At 42.8% G+C, this 22442-nt stretch overlaps 1 protein-coding gene across 3 annotated transcripts; it reads left to right on the plus strand.

Annotated features, from left to right (window-relative positions):
• The first annotated feature begins 469 nt into the window (after positions 1 to 469).
• On the plus strand, positions 470 to 14280 carry LOC308281671 (uncharacterized protein). Of its 3 annotated transcripts, none has more exons than XM_080721908.1 (6): positions 470 to 628; positions 1950 to 4384; positions 5832 to 5958; positions 13368 to 13440; positions 13833 to 13967; positions 14159 to 14280. In XM_080721908.1, the coding sequence occupies exons 3-6, from the start codon at positions 5904 to 5906 to the stop codon at positions 14175 to 14177; spliced, it is 282 nt and encodes a 93-aa protein (XP_080578034.1). In that variant the 5' UTR covers positions 470 to 628; positions 1950 to 4384; positions 5832 to 5903; the 3' UTR covers positions 14178 to 14280. The 3 variants fall into 2 exon arrangements, 2 of the variants coding, with proteins under 2 accessions (XP_080578034.1, XP_080578033.1); XM_080721907.1 differs by lacking the exons at positions 5832 to 5958; positions 13368 to 13440; positions 13833 to 13967; positions 14159 to 14280 and having other exon boundaries at positions 1950 to 4433.
• The last annotated feature ends 8162 nt before the right edge of the window (positions 14281 to 22442 follow it).

Here is a 22442-nt window from a genome sequence, read left to right on the forward strand (position 1 = left end):
GATTTGAAAACTAGTCATCTAAATCTGCAAAGTAACTAAAGATGCCAAATAAATAATTGTAGTGGAGTAAGTACAATATGTGGCTGAGATGTAGTCGAGTAGAAGTTAATGGTATTTAAAAGAACACTGAAATATTAAAGTTTATGAAAAAGTACCTTAACGTTACTCAAGTACAGTATTTTTTAAGTAAATGTACCCAGTTACTTTTCAGCAGCTATCTGGATGCATGTAGCCATACTGTACATGTGGCTTGGTTGCTGTTGCTCTTGCATACTTTCTTGATGATGTTTTTGTTTCACCTCGTTCAGCACTGTGATGGTTGTAAATGTGCTCTATAAATAAAGTTTGATTTGATTTGACATGTGAATGCTGGAGCAGTGGGTGGAGATTGTGTGGAGAGTCAGAGTGGGTGTGTCCTGGTTATGTAAGCACTGTTCTGTCCAGATCTGGGAGAGTTTACCCAGGAAGCGGAGCAGAGGACTGCAGCTCACTGACAAGTAACGGTAAAACCATTAAAAGAGAGAGATGTCGTCCAACAGCTTTTCCGCTGCTGCGTCAGAGGAGGAACAGCCACAGATCTACCAGCGAGCCATGCTGAAGCAGCCTGTGATAAAGTTACACAGAATAGGTGTGTGTTCATGTTTTTTATCTTTTTCTTTCATCTTCTATATGTAGTAACTGAGTAATAAGCCTGACTATGCCACTTCCCTCTTGTAAGGAGGGACCCACAAAGTTTAGACCTTAAAATATCCAAATGACCAAACTTCCCTTAAACAGGAACTTATTGAGAGGAGGCACACAATTGGACAACCTTTACAGAAAAGCAAATGAACACGTGAATTGAACGTTACTAAAAGAAGTATCCGAGGAATAGTGTAAGTGAGGCAAGATTTAACTAAAACAAATGACAAGTAAATAGGAAAACTCTTCTGGCTAAGGAAGGGTGGGTTGGACACTATGCTAACACGTTTCTATGGGGCACCAAATAACTCATGCAATAATAAAATGTTCAATACAAAAACATGCAGAGGGATTAACATACACAATAAACACCCAAAGGTCCCACAGTGCAGTCCCAGGAGAGAGGAAACTGTGTGCAAACAGAACAAAGGTCACACTGTAACAAGGTAGGAGAGAAAACCCAAATTACTATAATCACTATAAATACAAACTATAATCATGCCTCCCAACTACTATACCTCAAAAGTATCATTCAAATAAACCAAACAAATCAAAAGGAGTAAAATAACAGTGGGGAAACCAGTGGCTGGACCGGTCCCTTTAAGGCAGCGGTATTCAACCTGCAGCCTGCAGCATGTCTATGTGGCATGTCAAGGTCATACTAATACAAAGGTATTTTGTCTACTTTCAGTGTGGAAAAAATCCTTTCTGATATCTCTCCAAACCACTAAGAAACCATTTTTGTCTTATTTTTATACTAGACATTTTTGCTAGTTTGTTTGTTCCAGAAAGAATTAACTTAACTTTTCATCATTATTCATCCCATGACAATCTTTTTGTTCAATGAAGTTTGGCCTTATAGATGGAAATGTGGCTGTTTTCTAGTGTGTTACCTTAATGTTTAGACTACTCATGCAGTGTGTTACAAAATCATTGTTTAAAGTAAAGATGCTTGCGTGATGCTTCTTACTAGTAACTATATAACTGAATAACTGTAGATAAGCTCTGTGTGTGTGTGTGTGTGTGTGTGTGTGTGTGTGTGTGTGTGTGTGTGTGTGTGCGTGCGTGCGTGCGTGCGTGCGTGCGTGCGTGCGTGCGTGCGTGCGTGCGTGCGTACACGAGTGTGGGAGAGAGTGAGAGAGACGAGAGAGAGAGCTGCAGGTTGAATCTGCCTAAATGTTCCAACAGCCAATCTGTGCCTGGCAGCTGCTGCTGTCGTTATACTGAGTTATTTCAAAACTTTTCTCTTTACTCTTTCTCCATCCCAGATGCCCAACCTGCCCAACTCAAACATATCTACAGCAGAAATAGACATCTCAAACATCACCAGAGAATTCACACAAAAGAGAAGTCCTACACCTGTGACCAGTGTGGGACCAGGTTCAGCCAGAGCAGTCATCTCAAACAACACCAGAGAATTCATACTGGAGATAAACCGTTTCACTGTGACCAATGTGGGACCAGGTTCAGTCGGAGAAGTACTCTCAAACAACACCAGAGAATTCATACAGGAGAGAAGCCCTACTCCTGTGTTCAGTGTGGGATAAGCTTCACCCAGATAGGTAATCTAACACAGCACCAGAGAATTCATACAGGAGAGGAGCCTTATTCCTGTGACCAGTGTGGGAAACAGTTCAGCAGTAGCAGTGATCTCAAATGTCATGAGAGAACGCATAGAGGAGAGAAGCCCTATCACTGTGAGCAATGTGGGATAAGCTTCAGCTATGGAAGTCATCTAACACGGCACCAGAGAATTCATACAGGAGAGAAGCCCTATCACTGTGACCAATGTGGGAAACGCTTCAGCCATGGAAGTCATCTAACACAGCACCAGAGAATTCATACTGGACAGAAGCCCTACACCTGTGACCATTGTGGGAAACGGTTAAGCATGAACAATGAACTCAAACGTCATGAGAGAATTCATACAGGAGAGAAACCGTTTCAATGTCCCCACTGTGGGAAATGGTTCACCCAGATAGGTCATCTAACACTGCACCAGATGACCCATACAGGACAGAAGCCCTACCACTGTGACCAGTGTGGGAAACGGTTCAGCAGGAATAGTCATCTCAAACGTCATGATGAGAGAATTCATACAGGAGAGAAGCCCTACGCCTGTGACCAGTGTGGGAAACAGTTCAGCCAGAACAGTAGTCTCAAACGTCATGATGAGAGAACTCATAGAGGAAAGTAGACCTAATCTATCTATAAATGCGAGAAGTCTCTGCGTGTCTGTCTGTCTGTGTGTCTGTCTGTAATCCGCGTATCTCGAGAACCGCTCGTCCCACCGGCTTCAGATTCGGCACGCGCGTTCCCCGCCGCGGCGCGGAGTGCAGTGCCGGGCCTCGACCCGACGCGCGGTTTTCCCGAACCGGCGCGAAACGTTCGGAATATCCTTATGCGGAGCTGATTGTTGACATCAGGCTGTTCCGGAGGAAATCGGCGCAAGCGCTGACTCATTGTGACATCACTCATAAAAGGCTCTGACATCACGTACGTCACATGAGTCAACAAAAAATCTCTGAATATCTCCATATATAGCATATATGGGCATAAAATGGACGCAGAATCACAAAGATCTCCATATACGGGCATAAAGGGACACAGACAGACGGATACAGAGATCTCCATAAATGGGCATAAAATGGACGCAAATGGCATATATGGGCATAAAATTTACGCAGAATCACAAAGATCTCCATATACGGGCATAAAGGGACACAGACAGACAGACACACAGACAGACGGATACAGAGATCTCCATGCTTATTATATCACTAGATGCATTTTTCATTAGTTAAGATTTTTAAATATTTGGTTTGGTAATCTAGTTTGGTTTGACTTTTTTAGTTTGTATTTTTAGTCTAGTTTGGTTTAGTTTTAGTGTCAGTTTTTAATTGTAATATGTCATATTTTGTAATATTTTAAATGTACCTACAAATATACTCACATTGTCCACATGTAAAAGTAGTCATCATTATGCAGAATGGTCCATCTCAAATAGTTTCATTGGAATGTAATTCATTAGTAATTCATTTGTGTGTTCATTACGTTAATGCTGCAGCTGTTAAAAGTGCTGATTTTAATTACAGTTTGTGCAGCTGCTTCATCATCGTCACTTAACATATTGTTTGGTATTAATTAATAATGTAAATTTAAGTACGTAGTAACTAAAGCTTGCAAATAAATGTAGCAGAGTAAAGAAATACAATGTCTACCTCATAATATGAGGTAGTATATTATACTCAAGTACCTTTAGTAAAGTAGAGAGTATTGATTATTTTAGACTTACAATTCTATTGAGACATTTGAAGATCAAAATTAAATTTCTCCCCTGAACAAGCCAACAGGCTCTATTAGCTCAGTGGTAAAACATGTCAGCACTACTGTGGGAGACATGACTTCAATCTGGGATAGAACAGGACAGTAGTGTCAGACCGGCACCGATATGCCCTTATTTGGTCATATCGGATCATATCGGTATCTGTGAAATGTCTCCCCGATAGAAAAAAAAAATGTATATATATATTCAAATATCAGCACAACATGTGTGATAAAGGCTTGTAACAAGCCTGGCTTGTCCTCACAGTCATTATCCCACATCAGACAGGCAGTTGGACATACTGTATATACTATAGTATACATGGCTCTGTGTCACTTTCTTTTTCTCAGACACCTAGACTGACAAGTACAAATAAAGGTAAGTCTTTAATAAAGACATTGGTTTAAGAAAGCACCTGTCTGTAGTACAACTGTCACTGTACCTTTGCATAATCATATTGGGGCACAATCTTTGTACAATCCACAAAAGATTTCATTATGCATAAATATATTGGTTGAATATATGGGTTATCGGTGACTGTCCCCTCTCTCGAATCGGTTATCGTATCGGACACAAACATATCGTACGGACACTGCAGGACAGTTACAGAGGGTAGCTTTATGTACGAGTAAGAGTAAATGTACTTACAGTGTCCCACCTCTGTTTCCAGCCCATGGTCCTGTGTGGAGTTCTATAGTTCTATATAAGCCCTGCAGGTGGAGCTGTGCTCCATCCTCAGCACGAGAATGGCTTCTAAGTTGCTCTGGGCTGTCATGTTGCCTTCACCTTGTTCCAGGCACGCTTAATTATTATATCACTCAATGCATTTTTCATTAGTCAAGATTTTTAATTTATTTTTGTTTTTGATTTGTCTAGTTTTGATTTGTTTTTGTAAATATTTGGTTTGGTAATCTACTGTAGGCTAGTTTGGTTTGACTTTTTTGGTTTGTATTTTTAGTCTAGTTTGTATTAGTTTTAGTGTCAGTTTGTAATTGTAATATGGATTAGTGAGGGGAAATATTCAACAAGGTCAAAGGCAAAACAAGGCAAAAAGCAGGCAATATAGTTTAAAGTTAGTGAAAGTTCTGGTTATTTAATTCAGTCTTAGTTAACCATAGTAAACCCTGGTTTCCAGTCTTAGTTAACCACAGTAAACCCTGGTTTCCAGTCTTAGTTACCCTAACCCTAACCCTAGTAAACCCTGGTTTCCAGTCTTAGTTAACCACAGTAAACCCTGGTTTACAGTCTTAGTTATCCATAGTAAGCTAGACATTTCAACGAAGTGGGTCATGATGTGTGCACTCTGCGTTTCATGGGGATTGAATTGGTGAATCCACCAAAGAGAGGTGGTGATCGAGATAAAGTTTTGTTGCAACGAGAGGCATACTGGATACACACACTCCAGACTGAACAGCCTAAGGGCTTAAATGAAGAGCTCCTACTGAGCTGCTTCCTGTAAAATGCAGCGATTTCCCATTATACAATTTTCTTATCCTTGTCTAATACTTAATTCTTATACTTGTCTAATACTTAATTCTTATACTTGTCCAATACTTAATACATTGGAGTTCATCAAGAGGTTTTTACTTGGAGGCCTTAAGAAAGACAGTGTGTCCAGGTGTCCTCTTCCTCCGACTAACTCATTGCAATTCAGCTGCGGTTAGCCTAATATTAAAATAATCCTACACGAACTGCAGACTATCTTGATTTAAATAAAAATATGTTTCCAGATGTATGGCCTGACCCTGACAACATATCTTCTTGTTTTCTAAATACATGATGTGTGTCACGTTTAATTTGCCACTTGAATGGGTTATGTTAACAGAGAAGAGTGGAAACGGCAGACACAGAACCTGTCGCTTTTCAGTGACATCACTGTCTTTACTGCTGTGCGTTTATGAGCACCGACTTTGAAGACCCAGACCTTTTCAGCTTCAGAGTGGATTCTCCAGGTTAGTATTAATCCAAAAATAACCTGCAAGACTCCGTTTGGAAGAAGCGAGATGCAATCATTTTCCAAAAATAAACAGCCTAATTACACATGAGAGACGAGCGTATCTGGGTATAGAAAACCTCAAGGGATGCGTCAATGACGTATGTACCATGATGCGACCACCTAAACTTAAGATTTCCAATTAAGATTTGACTCACAGATGAAGTATATTAAAGTATATTGTACGTAGTGTGTCAAGATGACAGATATGCCACTTTAAAAAGGCAAAATTAAACTCATGTGACACTTTATTAGAACACAAAAAAAATCGCTATGGACTCAGTAGTCAACCACTGAAATTATGATATTTCACGATGCCTCTCATTGGGATTGCATTGGCAGCTGCAGTTCACCGTTCATCCTTACCCGAAGTCGGGTCGCTATAACAATAGGGCGGCCATATTTGTAGGCGCGTGTGTCTCTATTGATCAGTGTCATTTTGGTCTTTACAAACCATAGGACTGGCCAGTCCAAGACCCCTAGAGGGCGCCTTGCCTTAGGGAGTCGACTCTGTCATTATAAGTGTTTTTGTATCTCTGTATTTTGTACATTCAACTGTTTTTATAAAAAATGTATACATGATATTTGTCTATGGTACCAAAGCATGTAATGTGTAATTGCATTTTAATTTGTTTATTTTTTATTATGTGATGACAGCTTTGTCAGCTGGTGCTAATCACATTGATTGTAACAATGTCACGTTTTCTTAGAGAAACAGGACTTTCGAGAAACGGAGCACTTGCCGTGTTGCACGGGGCGGAACAAGCGACACTGCAAGCGGCGCGAAGGCCAGCGGTCCTTGGTCCTGCTCTTCGCCCCCGAGCGCCACCGCGTTTATCGTGCAAGCGCACGATAAACGCCGAGCTAGGCTAGTAAATAAAGAAAGAGCGTCGCAAACGAGTGACGTCAGCGCAACAAAACAAGCGCTTTTACCACAGTCTAACCGAGTTACCCAAACTCCCTGTAACATATATACGTCACTTCCTGACTTTGCATTCATGCAACGCTGAGGAAGGCCGAAGGGCCGAAACGCGTCCGTACACTGTCCACAAATTGAGGTAAATAAAATCATGTAAAAAGGATATTCCTTGAGTGCTGGCGATTACTTCCTTCTCATGATGCTTCTTTGAGCCGTGCACCTAAAAGCCTTCATCCAACTTGGAGTGTTGCGGGCTGTCTGCTTCATTGCAGATACCTTTCTCTACTAGTTTACCCGGAGCCACGCACCTCCCCAGCGAGACAACGTTCCCTTTACCTCTTATCTGGACGGACAAAGATGGCGTCGTACCAGGACATCGACAACCTAACCGAGGCTAGAGCTACAACCCTGGCCTTTTCAGACTCGGACTCAGACAATATTCGGGGCGTTTTCCAGAAGATGACTTCTTATCTCAAGGCCACGCGACAGATTCTGCTGTGGCGTTGTCACAAAAACTACATTATCTCCAAAAGAAAGAGATTCGGACAGCTTTACACGGCTCCACTCTGGCACAATACACCCGCAGTAAGCGCATCCCGAGATTGAGAATCATCAAGGAGCCGGCAATGGGGAAAGAAGACGGTGAGTTCTCTAAGAAGTGGCAGTCAATCTTAAACAAATGCTCGTTTGATTTAATGCTGCTGATTATCCAATACTCGGATACTGAACTCGCTAAAATACGATCTGAAAAAACAGAAGTGGAGAATGAAATAAAAAACAAACTGAATCCAACTGAACTAGGGTTAGGGTTAGAAAAATGCGCAGCACTGAAAGCCACTTATGAGAAAGAAATAACTGAAATGAAAATGTCCAAATTCCGCAGAGACACTTTGGACTACAAACATGACCGCGTCTACACCTGGTGGAAGACAGCAGAGGGCCGCAGACCACAATACCATCACCACCAACAGCGGAGACAAGGTTACTTCTCAGCTTCCAGTGGACCTTCCACAGATGAGTCGGGTAGTGAGGGCCCACCATCCACTGCACCAAGGCGAGGAAATCTGCGTTTTTTAGACCCAACTCCGGCCACGGGCCGGTACACCACCAGATCAAGAGACGTCGGACCAGGCGGGGGGGCAAACGTCACCACCCAAAGACACAACAGCAGCAGACGGGGTCAGAGGTACTGAATGTGATCAATTTGTCAAACAGAACATTAACACTCAGGAGGTTGCAATCCTGTCTAAAGGATTGTCATTTGTTCCGTTCACCAGAGCGGACTCGTTCACGACGAGGATCGAACTTTTCAAGTTCTTTAGATCAGTTAAATTGAAGGCCTTCTTTGCGAAGGGGCCCACTAACATTCCTTCTACGTCTCACTCTCAACAGTCTGGGGGGTCTCCCCAACTGACTGTGAATCCTCCTCAGCAGACTTTTAGTGACGCCTTGGCGTCTACATCCAATTTGGATAGAGTGAATAAACTAAAACCTAAGAGCACGTTTGTCCCACAGGCTTTCAATCCCTCAGTAGCAACATTTTGCAGAATGGTGGAACAGGATGTGTCTTCTATGTTGACTGTTAAAAATAAAGAAAAGGTACACTCTAATATAGAGGTTGATGAGAAAAACGCTTTGTCTGACTTGTGTAAAGATACCAATATTGTAATCAAGAGTGCAGATAAAGGTGGAGCTGTAGTTGTGCAAAACATAGACTCATACAGAAAAGAAATATTCAGACAACTTGGTAACACAGACTTTTACACTCCTTTAAAGGGTGATCCCACTGTGAAATTCTCACAAGAAATAGAGGTATTCTTAACTGGAGCACTGGATGAGGCGTTTATTTCTCAAGACGAATTTAAATTTATGTTACAGAAACATCCTATTAGACCTGTGTTCCATACTTTGCCAAAGATCCATAAATCCTGTGTCGAACCTGTACCTGGCAGGCCAATTGTTGCAGGCATACAATCTTTGACAGAACCCTTATCTCAATATGTAGATGTGCACATCAAAGATCTAGTTTCTCATCTCCCCTCTTTTTGAAGCGGTGGAAACCGCTTCCAATGAACGGCTTTGTGTGTATCACGCCCATATAAGGTCACTTCAGTTCAGAATGAACAGGCTTTTTCAAAAACAGATTTTCCGCTCCCTTATTACCTTATATGGTCAGTCCAGGCCAGAATGAACAGGTTTTCCTGTCCTGTATGTGCAAAATATCAGTCCAGAACCAATAGGTGTCGTAATGTGTTTACCATGTCCATATATGGTCATTTCAGTTCAGAATGAACAGGTTTTATCTGTCCTGTACCTGTACGTCCAGAATATGTATGTGTGTAGTGTCCCTCCCGGTCTGATGAATGGATACTTTGAGGATTGGTCAAGCTTGGAAACCGCTTCCAATGAACGGCTTTGTTTAAAAGATACAACTGATTTCTTAAATAAGGTAGATGCTATAGAGAATATTCAACCAGATGATTTTCTTTGCAGTCTAGACATAACTGCTCTGTACACGAATGTACCTAACCATGAAAGCATGTTATCTTTAGCATATTATTTGAACCAAAGGGACAACCCTACTCCCCCTACAGACTTTCTAGTAGAGCTCATGAAGCTGGTTCTGAACAGGAATTATTTTAAATTTGAGAATTCTTACTATCTACAATGCCAAGGGGTTAGTATGGGGAGTCCCTGCTCGCTATGCAAATTTGTTCATGGGGAAGTTTGAGGAAGACTTTGTGCACAATAACAATCCTTTTTCTACTCTGATAAGATGTTGGTACAGGTTCATTGACGATGTGTTTTGTATCTTCACTGGGTCCTTAGACCAGTTACAAGAGTTTAAAGGAGCTATAGTCAACTTTTTCTTGAAAAACGGATGCTAAAATAAAAATAATTTTTCGAAAATTTTTTATAAAAAAATAAGCTTCATATATGTGTTTCAATTAAAAAATGACCACAAAAAGCGGAAAAATAATGATAAAATAATCATTTTGGCCCTTTGTTTACATTTACGGGCCCTGTAAATGTAAACAAAGGACCAAAATGATTATTTTATCATTATTTTTCCGCTTTTTGTGGTCATATATGAAGCTTATTTTTTTATAAAATATTTTCGAAACATTATTTTTATTTTAGCATCCGTTTTTCAAGAAAAAGTTGACTATAGCTCCTTTTAAGTCTTACATAAACAGCAGAATGCCTACAATTAAATTTACCTCGGAGCACAACAAAATCAGAAACACTGGATACTAGAGTATACAGGAAAGAAACAGATCGTAACAGTTTTCTGGATTTCACCAGTTATCACCCCCCCGGTCTAAAAAAAGGGTTACCATATTGCAACCTTAGCCAGTTGGTGAGAATAAAGAGAATTTGCAGTTCTGAAAACAGTTTTGAGGAACAGGCTGCTGACTTATGCTCAAGTTTCGAGGTCAAAGGCTACAGGCCAGATATCTTGTCTAATGCTCTTCAGAGAGCAAGAGCTCTGGACAGGAAAAAGCTGTTAACTCCAAAGCTACATGGAGCCAGAAAGTTAAATAGAATTGTGTGTGCCACAACTTTTTCACCCGTCTCTAGAGACATAAGACAAGCCATTGAGAAACACTGGCATGTTCTATCTAGTGACCCTAGCATAGGTCAGGCCTTTAATGAGAAGCCTGTATTTGCCCATAAGAGGGCCAAGAACTTGAGAGATACACTGGTGAGAGCAGATCTCTACAAGCCCCCAAAACACTTTGTGTCCGCATTACCTTCTGGGACTACAACTGTATACATTGTAATGCAATGATCAAAGGCGAGTCATTTTTACATCCACACTCTGGGAAAAAATACTTGGTTAAGGGCCGTATTTCCTGTAAAACTAAACATGTTGTATATCTATTAAAATGTCCATGTGGACTGTGTTATGTGGGCAAAACAATCAGAGAAATCAAAACCAGGTTCTCGGAACACAAAAGTCGAAACAAAGACGAAAAGTCATCAGTAGCTAGACATTTTAATAATGTTGGTCATGATGTTTGCACTCTGCGGTTCATGGGAATCGAAGTGGTTTATCCACTAAAGAGAGGTGGTGATCGAGATAAAGCTTTGTTGCAGCGAGAGGCATATTGGATACACACTATTCAGACTGAACAGCCCAAGGGCTTAAAGGGTTCATATGTTAGATTGTAATTAGAGAAAAGACAAAGTGAGTGTTAAAATGTTTTCATTTGCTTCGTTCTATTGTTTTATCGCTTTTACCGTGCTAAAATGTGGGGCATGCGTACTCATGGGGGCATGCGTACAAGTGGCTAAATATTCTTTTTAGACACAGTAAGCCAGCAGTTTCTTTATTGCTATTTACAGTTACACTTCTAGCCCCCATAAGTCACATCCAACCATGAAAGGTTGTGTTGTATCTTGGGAATGTGCTTATTCTGTGTAAAATGACATATTTAGCCACTTGTACGCATGCCCCCAACCACTGAAATAAGAATCTCTAAAAAATAGAAAGAAGTAAATGAAATAATTTTAACACTCATCTTTTATATTCTTTAATTACAATCTAAAATATGAACCCTTGTTGTAAAAAACTAAAGTTGTCCTTTAAATGAAGAGCTCCTACTGAGCTGTAAATGCAGCATCTTCAATATTTTCTTATTATAACTTTTCTTATACTTGTCTAATACTTTATACATTGGAGTCCATTAAGAGGTTCCTACTTGGAGGCTTTAAAAAGACAGTGTGTCCAATTGTCCTCTTCCTCCGACTAACTTTTTACATTTTACAATTTATATACTTACTCTTTATATTACTATTTACTACTTATAGCACTATTGATCAGTGTCATTTTGGTCTTAACAAGCCATAGGACTGGCCACTAGTCCAAGACCCCTAGGGGGCGCCTAGTCATAGGGAGTCGACTCTGTCATGATAAGTGGTATTGTTGCGACTGTAGGTCGCATTTACTACCAAAACCTCCACCGGCTGTCTGTGAGTGAGTGAGTCAGTCAGTCACACGTCACACGTCACACTTTTGCCCTGCTCATATCTCCACAACCGTTGCCCCCATCCATGCAAAATGTTGCACACACACTCACACTTACCTGCCAAACTACAACCTCCAAGGACCCCCCCAGCCCCAGGGACCCACAGGTCCCTGGGGGACCCCCAGGTGTAAAAAAATTACCAAATGTGCAAAAATGACCACCCCAACGGGGCTGCTCACGGGGAATTTCTGGGGACCACCCACTCCTGGTGCTAGGAGCGTCCGGGAGAGCCGGGGCCCGTACCTATTTGTCCGCCAAGGCAACGCAGAGACCCCACCCCTCATTTCTCACATGCCCCTCTTCTAGTGCCACCTTCAGGCCGATTTCTAAAACAAATTTTTGGACACTGCTCCTACAGTTTTTGCCCTAAAATCACGCAAATCGCTACACAGTATGTCTACACTCATCCCATCAACATCAATCTGTCCCATATAGCGCCACCTTCAGGCCGATTTTGAAAAACACATTTTTGGACACTGCTCCTACAGATTTTGCCCTAAAATCACGAAAGTCACTACACAGCATGTCTACACTCATGTCATCAACATGGATCAGGAAGATTTTGGAAAAACAAATTGTTGCCCGATTAGGGAGTCTTACTGGTATTTTTGTATTCTGTACATTCAACTGGTTAAAAAAAATGATATACACATGATATTTGTCTTTGGTACCAAAGCATGTAATGTAACTGCATTGTAAGTTGTTTATTCTTTATTTTATGTGATAACGGCTTTGTCAGCTGGTACTAATTACATTGATTGTAACACAACATATTTATGTACGTCACTTCCAGTTTGCATTCATGCAACGCTGAGGAAGGCCGTAGGGCCGAAACGCGTCCATACACTGTCCATTGAGGTAAATAAAATCATGTAAAAAGGATATTCCTTGAGTGCTGGCGACTACTTCTTTCTCATGCGGCTTGTACCGCCCCCAAGGCCCAGCGGCTGCTTCTTCAAACTCTGAGCATTGTTCAGGTAACAGCTAAGACCTACTGTATGGAGTACGCACGCACGCACGCACGCACGCACGCACGCACGCACGCACGTCTTTGCGTTTGGATGTACAGAATGAAGGCCTGCCAAGGAGGCCTGCCAGAAGGCCCAGCTCCTAGAAGGTGTCATATCTTTAATATTCCTCTCACTTTGCAGTTATGAGGTAGAACAGTGCATTGTTCTCAATCTTTTACGTTTCAAGGTCTTCCCTTAACTCTGACAGTATCGTCAGAGTTACAGACTTGTAAGGGTCAATTTAGACCCCCCTAATAAAGGAACCTATAGCAGAGTCCCTGGAATCCACTTTGAGAACCACTGCACTAGAATCACTTTTGTTTATAAAGAATTGGAGGAGGAGTGAGATCTAATAGGTCGCATTCCCAAGCATTACTACAATGTGCTTTGTTGGTATTCCCTCCAGATCCCGAGGCGATCAAGGCGGCTGAATCCTTTCCTGCTTTCGTCCAGCAAGCAGCTGCAGCCAAAGCAATACGGTACAATAATAAAATAAGTAAATAATCAAATATACATATATACTGTACCGGTAGGTTCCTGGAAACAAATATAGGCTATGCTACACAGTACACACAAAACTGTTAAATATATGTGTATATGTGTGTGTGTGTGTGTGTGTGTGTGTGTGTGCGTGCGTGCGTGCGTGCGTGCGTGCGTGCGTGCGTGCGTGCGTGCGCGCACGCTCTCTCACTCACTCACTCACTCACTCACTCACTCACTCACTCACTCACTCACACACACACACACACACACACACACACACACACACACACACACACACACACACACACACATGCACCAATTCATTGTATTACTTACACACACACAGCCCTATCAAGCAGTGATTCATTGTACATTAATTGTGCTACAGGTTGCTGTCCCAGAGCAGTCAGGACAGGAGCTTTCTCAGGAGCTGCTGTCTCTCAGAGTGGTCCATCATCTGTTACATGCTATGGGCAACCAGGAACATGCTGACGCTCAGATACAAGCTAGTCTGGCTCTGGAGGTACAAAGGCTTTAATTGTATCCAGTGAATTATATACAAACAGATTATACAGCACAGAGGTTTGACTTTGAGATAGTTTCATATACCTACCTAATTATTTCTCTCTCTCTCTCTCTCTCTCTCTCTCTCTCTCTCTCTCTCTCTCTCTCTCTCTCTCTCTCTCTGCCTCCTCTCTTTCTACACCCGCCTAGCACTTTGTGTGAACATTGAAGAGCATGTGCAAAGAGGAATGGGCAGTGCACTGATTGCAGCCATCATGGTAAGTTCATTATCAGTTATCCATGAAGGTTTAAATGCTAGAACGTGAATGTACTGTAGTGTAGCAATCACATTGCCTTCTACCCCCAAACATATTATTATTGTTGTTCTCTGTAGGATAAAGCAGAGGTGTGGTATCGGGCCACAGCATATCATATTTGGAATATTATATACCTGTACAGGCTCACACTGAGTACGAAAGGTTAAAGGTTGGCTACCAAGCCATGTTTAAGATCCAGCTGTCTCTTATCTTATATAGACCATAGTGGCTTTGTTGCTCCAAGGCCTGAAGACAGGGGGTGATGACCCTATGGTCACCTGTTGATCGCAATCAACCCATTGAGTCATTTGGGATAATGTGGGGGGCAATTGGGACCTTTAAGACTTTAAGGTAGCAGCCATCTGTTTACTGTCTTTTATCTTAATTTAGACCAAACCAAAACAGTGAAGATCTCGTGAGATGGGGTCACAGGCCAGGGTTACAGGCCAACAGCTATTCCAGTTGGTGATCTCATTTACATTAGTTACTTAGTTCTTAACATTACTGGACTTACATTTATTAATATAACTGCAGAGTTGCATTAGAGTGGAACAGTTTGTGAAATGTGGAGTTACTGCTAGAGTTAACGATATGCAGTCACTATCTGCCCTGTGGTACTCAAGGGAGACCCCCTGGTGATTCTAATGAGTTGCTGGCAGGCTGACCACGCCTGACATACCCAAAGGTTCCTTTATGATCTATTCTTTCTAGCATTAATCTTACTGGGTGAATCAACATGATGACATAACTGTAACATGACTTGTGTTAAAACCATATACTATATAGGACTTCAATCTAGACAATAGTACCGTCCCTTTGAGCTAGTCTCCCCAGGGGGGACCAACAGCCAAGGGGGGTGAAACACACCCACTGCAGGAGGGGATGGGCTGTGAAAGACCATGTATAAATAAGTGTGTTGAACTGATGGGAGAGGTGTGCTAGTGGGAGAGACTTGGAAGGGACCTCTGGTGGGCTAGTGGGGAGAGGAACCGGAGGGTGGCTGTGGAGTGGGATGCTGTGGGAGAGATGCTGTGGTGTGGATCTGGTGATATGGAACTGAGGGCCTCTGAGCCTCACGAATGCTGTAAACTTGTCAACTCTGCCTGTCAATAAAGCCTTTGGACATCATTGGAAACCCTGTCTGGACCCTCAACTTCTTTCCAAGGAAGATCCACAGAACTTCTCATACTTGAGTAGCCCATGTGCCTCCTATACACCAGCAGCTCACGACCAGTGCTCGGCTGAGAGAATAATCGATAGGATTCCACATTTGGGGGCTCGTCAGCTGGTAAATGGTTGGTTCTGTTTTAATAACAGTATCTCCATTTCAAGGAACTTGGGACATCTTCGTTTTTTTCTTCGGTGGGGCTCTGATTGTGAGCTGCTGGGCTGAGGAATCACTTTGAGCTTTTTGCTGTGAGTATGGCCTGTGGTTTTTTTTGTGTGACTTGCCCGGCAGGGGGGTGTCAGCTTTGACGACAAAGGCGAGACTTGATGACGTTTGGAACATGGACATGGAACTTTGTGACTTCGTTTTTAACACTAGTTTTTAACTACTTTTTTTGGTTACTCAGGTGCTAGGCTTAGGTGACAGTGTAGCTTCGGTAGCTTTGGTGATTGTTTGAGTGTTATGTGTCTGTGTTAGGCCCTTCTTGCCCTTTAGTTTTTTCTCTTTTTCTCTCTCTCTCTTCGGTTATATCTGTTCAATGGTTAATTACTCGATTTGTCGTGGGTTTGTGTCGTTAAATTGCTATTTCTTAATTTCATGGCGGGTCGATTTATTTTGGCTTGTCGTGGGTTTGCTTCTTTTTGTGGTTTCTACTCAAGCTGTGGTTAATCGGGTATTTTTCCATTGAACGAGATTTTTTCATTCTCTTTTCTGTGTGTGTGTGTGTGCGCGTGCGCGCGTGCGTGCGTGCGTGCGTGCGTGCGTGTGTGTGTGTGTGTGTGTGTGTGTGTGTGTGTGTGTGTGTGTGTTTCTGTGCATGTAGGGGGATTGCCTGTGTGTGTCGTTTGCTTTACTGCCTTGGGACAATTTGCGTTAAGGGGTTGATTTGTATTTTTGGGGTTTTGTTTGTTTGTGAAACATAATTCTTGTTGTAATTATTATGTTTCACAGGGGGGGGTATGGTATAAGGGAAACATAATTCTTTAATGGGATTTTAATGTGACTAAACAATTTGTAAGATTACATTTTAATAGTGATTTTAACGTTTTAGTGTAAGGACAATGACCATAATCAATTTCGTTTTGCAAATTTCATGTGTTCACAACACGTTAGGCTGGGATATCAAACTTAAAGGGGTTTCATTTTGAGTTGAACTATTGGGATTGTTTAATTCAAGCAGGCATTGTTTGAGAGTGACGATTGAGTGAGTGATTGGTGTGTGTGTGGAGAGGAAGGTGAGTCAGGGGGTTTTGGGATCAAGGGGGTCGTTTATCTTTGGGGGGATCTGTGAGGCTCTCTCTCTCTCTGTCTTTACGTCACTTGACAGCTGATCTCTTTCTAAATCTTTGTTTTCCTGTTTTTACTGGCTGTCCTAGCCGTAAAAAATGCTGCATCTTGCATGCAGTCTATCTCTCTCTCTCTTTCTCCCTGTGTGTGAGAACACCACACCGTAGCTTTAGGAAGAGACACTTTGATTGTCCTCTTTTTCCATTTTTAGCCTATTTACAGTACATGCAAATGTGATGCATAAGGACCCCCACTTGTGTGAGTGAGCTCTGAGTGTGTGTGTCTCTCTATCGCTTATTCTTTCTTTTTGCCTCTTTCTCTTTCCCTACTATTTCTGTTTTGATTTTTATTCTTTTAGTCATTTTTTTAAGAATTCATTATGGATTCAACTGTCCGTCAAACCCCAGTTGAGATCATTCAGGAGTCTAGTCCATTAGGCATCTTAGACATCTCAAAAAAGTGGGCAGTAAGATGGTGTGACTTAGAAATTTCATGGCCAGAGCAAGGAAGTTTTGATTTAGACCTTATTAAGGACATGCAGATGTTAGTCCGTACCTTTAGGGCTGAACAGAAAACGGGGAAAAGAAGGAGAAAGAGACAGTTAGAACGTGCTGTGTTAGATTTGTTTTTTATGGAAGCACAGAAGAGGTTGATTGCTTCACACCTGTCGGTGTGTGAAGAGACACCGCTTTCTTCAACCATTTATCCCCCTCCTACTTTTTATGGGGACCCTTTGCCACTGCCCCTGCCACAAGGGGCTGCAGAGAACAAACTGTTTCCTTGTCCAGAGACATTGACAGAGTTGACTCCATGTGAAGGGGTGCCTCGTCTGCCACGGTCCCAAACTAGTGCAACCCGCACTGTGACTGGGGCTGAAGAGGAGAAGCTGCTGAGGGGAGGAGAGCCAGCGAGGACAACAGCAGCTCCTGGACCAAGCACGGAAACCAGCCACAGAGGGGAGGATCCAGTGAGGAGAGCAGCTGATCGAGGGCGTTCTGGTGTTTCTCAAGCCAGAATCCGAGCGGAGCACAGGAGAGGAGCGGCTAACTGTCGCAGTGATTACAGCAGACACCGTGAGTGTGACATCGGGCACCGTGAGTGCTACAACCGACATTGGGAGCATGCCAGACACGGCAGGAAGTGCAGAGAGCGGTCCGGGCTACCGGACATCAGCACAGCAGAGGACGACTCTGCCGAGTCTCAAAGGGGAAGTGACAGTGACAGCGAGGACATTACACATGGACATGAGCAGAGAATGCTTTTTGAAACGCTAACCTCTGTGGGAGCTCAACTGGAGAGACACCACAAGATGTGTTCTCTGTTGAGTGAACAGTTAATTGAACTTCGTGCAGCAGGAGCTGACATGAAACTGACATTTAATGACACTGTGCGGAAAATTAAGGATTTTCAAGCTGAAAAGAGGAACGACAAGGCTGGAGCAGAGACATTCAACCGCATGAACTCCAGGTTTGACAGGCATGACAGCTGCTATGCAAACCGTTCGAGAAGTGTGAAGAGGGTGTGGAAGTCACCGAGCAGGAGCAGAAGTCCTTCACCCAGCAGGGGGGAGGCTAAGAGACAATACACTGCTATACAAGCTCCAGTTCTTATCACAAACCAGAACCTGGAGCACAGGCCATGGTCTAACACGGACATGATCACGGTGGAATCTCAGCTACCCAGATTGGAAGATGGTGCGTTCCCATGGATTGCCAAGTTTGATGAACTCGTGGTGGGCATACAGCTGACAATGGGTGACTGGAGAAGGTTGATAGATCGCCTAGCAGGAGCTCACGTACTAGGGGACCTCCTGAGCGCTGCTGGTCTGATCGACCATTTCACTACTGGAGCCGGAGATGAAGACTTGTATGCCCAGCACAGGGGGGCGTTGTGCCTTGCCCTGAAGAATCGGTATCCCACTTGTATGCATCCAGACGCTATACTGATTGACGCGCTGGGAGAAAATGAAAACCCACGTGCCTTTGTATCCCGAGCATATCAGAAGTGGAGGGATGTCATGGGAGCGGATGCCGACCGTAACCCAGTGGAGGAAGATGTCATCAGACGCAAGATTGAAGCAGGACTCCCAGAAGCGGCACGGGCTAGGCTGGGTATGGTGGTGGGGTTACCTAACACGGACACGCCCACTTACACCACTCATGTGGATCATGCAGTTAACCTTGTGCGTAAATGCCAGACTACACAGAAGGCCGAAGATATGGACATAATCCGAGAACTGAACAAGACACAGTTGATTGCCGCGAAGCAGAATGTGACAATACAAGCCGCAGTCATAGCTGCTGGCAACTTGCATGCTGACCGAGTGGGGCCCCAAGGGGCACCCATTTCCCAATATCTACCTCCTCAGGGGGGACCCACCTTCCAAGAACCACCTCTTCAGAATTCGAATCCGCAGGGCAATCTACCTGGCTACCAGCCATTCAACTCGCAGAGATTCATAGGGTGTCATTCCTGTGGGAAACCAGGACATTTTGCAAGAGAATGCAAGACTCCACCCAGATTATTCCCACAGCAGCAGAAACGCAACGAGACAACACATTTCTGGAGAATGTGCAAGAAAACGATGGACCAACCACTGCCCAGAACGCAGTGTCCGCCATGGAGGCGCAACGCCCAACAGCGGGAGCAAATGGAATCATCCCCTGGCAACGGTGATCTCCAGATGGGTCTCTTTTTCAGACAGAATGAAAACAACTGGAGGGAGGTTGATTATGGAGAGGATGACTATTATCCCCTGGAACAAGTGCTGACAGTTTAATTGCCCAGACACCTACAGTGGAGGCAACCGCCTGAGATGAGAGATGAGAGGAGCACTGCACGCCCCTCCCCCTGTCAGAAAATGGATGACAGTCACTTTTGACACCTTGAGCTTTGGATCACTCTATCTCTACCCCTACCACCCCACCTCTATCTTCATTCTAATCTCTATGCTCTAGTCTATGTCTAATTCTATTCTCTACTCTATTTCTAACTCTCCATCTATCTCTATCTATTCTCTATTCTCTATTCTTGCTCAGTCACGATGGACAGTATTTTTTGTGAATTTTTGTGTACGAAGACAAAGAAGAAGATTGTGCTTTTCCATTTCTTTTAGCATAGGAAAATGACAATTCCCTCGTAGCATAAGTGTGTGTAAATGAATACATGCATAAGTCTACATTACTCTCCTCTAATATCATGGTGATCTTTACATCCAAGCCATGCCCAGAAAAAAGGAGAGGTCTTTTTATTATCATTTTCGTTTTGAGTTATGATTTTGGGTATTGATGTGTTTATGATGATGATGTGTTAACTATCTGACCCATAGGTGTTCAACTGTCGAGGGGGGACATTGGGGACAAGACATCTGAACTGTGAGAACTGTGACAATTGGGGTGTTTTTTCATATGGATATTCGGTTCCTATAACAGGAAAGATATTTATATGAAAATATTATTTTATGATATTTCAAAAATTATAATATTCCAAAATTATGATATTTCTGATTATGAGTTTGTGGCAGATGAATCTGGCAGATGAATCTGCCAAGGGGGGAGGATTGTGGTATCGGGCCACAGCATATCATATTTGGAATATTATATACCTGTACAGGCTCACACTGAGTACGAAAGGTTAAAGGTTGGCTACCAAGCCATGTTTAAGATCCAGCTGTCTCTTATCTTATATAGACCATAGTGGCTTTGTTGCTCCAAGGCCTGAAGACAGGGGGTGATGACCCTATGGTCACCTGTTGATCGCAATCAACCCATTGAGTCATTTGGGATAATGTGGGGGGCAATTGGGACCTTTAAGACTTTAAGGTAGCAGCCATCTGTTTACTGTCTTTTATCTTAATTTAGACCAAACCAAAACAGTGAAGATCTCGTGAGATGGGGTCACAGGCCAGGGTTACAGGCCAACAGCTATTCCAGTTGGTGATCTCATTTACATTAGTTACTTAGTTCTTAACATTACTGGACTTACATTTATTAATATAACTGCAGAGTTGCATTAGAGTGGAACAGTTTGTGAAATGTGGAGTTACTGCTAGAGTTAACGATATGCAGTCACTATCTGCCCTGTGGTACTCAAGGGAGACCCCCTGGTGATTCTAATGAGTTGCTGGCAGGCTGACCACGCCTGACATACCCAAAGGTTCCTTTATGATCTATTCTTTCTAGCATTAATCTTACTGGGTGAATCAACATGATGACATAACTGTAACATGACTTGTGTTAAAACCATATACTATATAGGACTTCAATCTAGACAATAGTACCGTCCCTTTGAGCTAGTCTCCCCAGGGGGGACCAACAGCCAAGGGGGGTGAAACACACCCACTGCAGGAGGGGATGGGCTGTGAAAGACCATGTATAAATAAGTGTGTTGAACTGATGGGAGAGGTGTGCTAGTGGGAGAGACTTGGAAGGGACCTCTGGTGGGCTAGTGGGGAGAGGAACCGGAGGGTGGCTGTGGAGTGGGATGCTGTGGGAGAGATGCTGTGGTGTGGATCTGGTGATATGGAACTGAGGGCCTCTGAGCCTCACGAATGCTGTAAACTTGTCAACTCTGCCTGTCAATAAAGCCTTTGGACATCATTGGAAACCCTGTCTGGACCCTCAACTTCTTTCCAAGGAAGATCCACAGAACTTCTCATACTTGAGTAGCCCATGTGCCTCCTATACACCAGCAGCTCACGACCAGTGCTCGGCTGAGAGAATAATCGATAGGATTCCACAGAGGCATTGCACATGAACATGGATGACATACAGGCTGAAGTTCTACAATCAAACAAAGTTAATGTAGCGGAACTTGGTACTTACAAATGTTAATAACTGTAATTGAACGCTTTGTATAACGCACACGGGCACGCACGCACGCACACGCGCACACACACACACGCGCGCGCACACACACACACACACACACACACACACACACACACACACACACACACACACACACACACACACACACACACACACACACACACACACACACACACACACATGCCTGATGTTTTTATTTGTTTCACAGGTTTTGATGGATAGAGCTCTGGGCACTGACAGGAGCAGCATTATGATGAATATTTTAGAATAAATGAATTACTAAAAACATGTGTGTATGTTGTATTTGTTTTCTATATCTGTTTGGTAGTACCCAAGTGAGCAAGGGATTTCTAATTTGTGAACTATTCATCTCATCAAATCAAGTCACTATAATATTTAGACTTCTTTTGGTTACACTGACCATAAGGCCGGGAACGCGTCTTTGTCTTTTAACTAGAGCCCGACCGATACAATGTTGGAGAGTGCTAGAGCACCGATACCGATACCGATGTTTTGTAAAAAAAACATTTTTTATTCATTTAAGATCATTTAATTGACTGCTCGCCCCTCGGATAAATGGTCAGATTATTGCTTTTTTTTGTGCTTTTCATGTCAAACTTTTTTGTCGCAGTTATCAATTTCTATTGCTTGTTGCTGTGTTTTGTCTCGTTTATGAATTAATATGTGTCTTTTATCCAAACATAAAGTTTGATTCGCTCATGGATTCGCACGGCGGCTCTGACAAGTGCAGACAGCCACCATGCATTGCCAAGCAATTAAACAACACAAGTTCTATAGTCTATAGTCAGACATCTATATTTCTCTGTGGATTTTTACATAGGCCTACACACCTTCCTTCACCGCAACATGAAAAATCTGAATTAGACAGTGCA

This window comes from Nannobrachium achirus (assembly GCF_963921795.1).
Source record: "Nannobrachium achirus genome assembly, chromosome: 3".
NCBI classification, from domain to species: domain Eukaryota; kingdom Metazoa; phylum Chordata; class Actinopteri; order Myctophiformes; family Myctophidae; genus Nannobrachium; species Nannobrachium achirus.

Coding starts and splice junctions, on each gene's coding strand:
- LOC308281671 (XM_080721907.1), top strand. CDS start 526: ATGTCGTCCAACAGCTTTTCCGCTGCTGCGTCAGAGGAGGAACAGCCA. Junction 629..1,949: donor GATAAAGTTACACAGAATAG/GTGTGTGTTCAT, acceptor TCTCCATCCCAG/ATGCCCAACCTGCCCAACTC.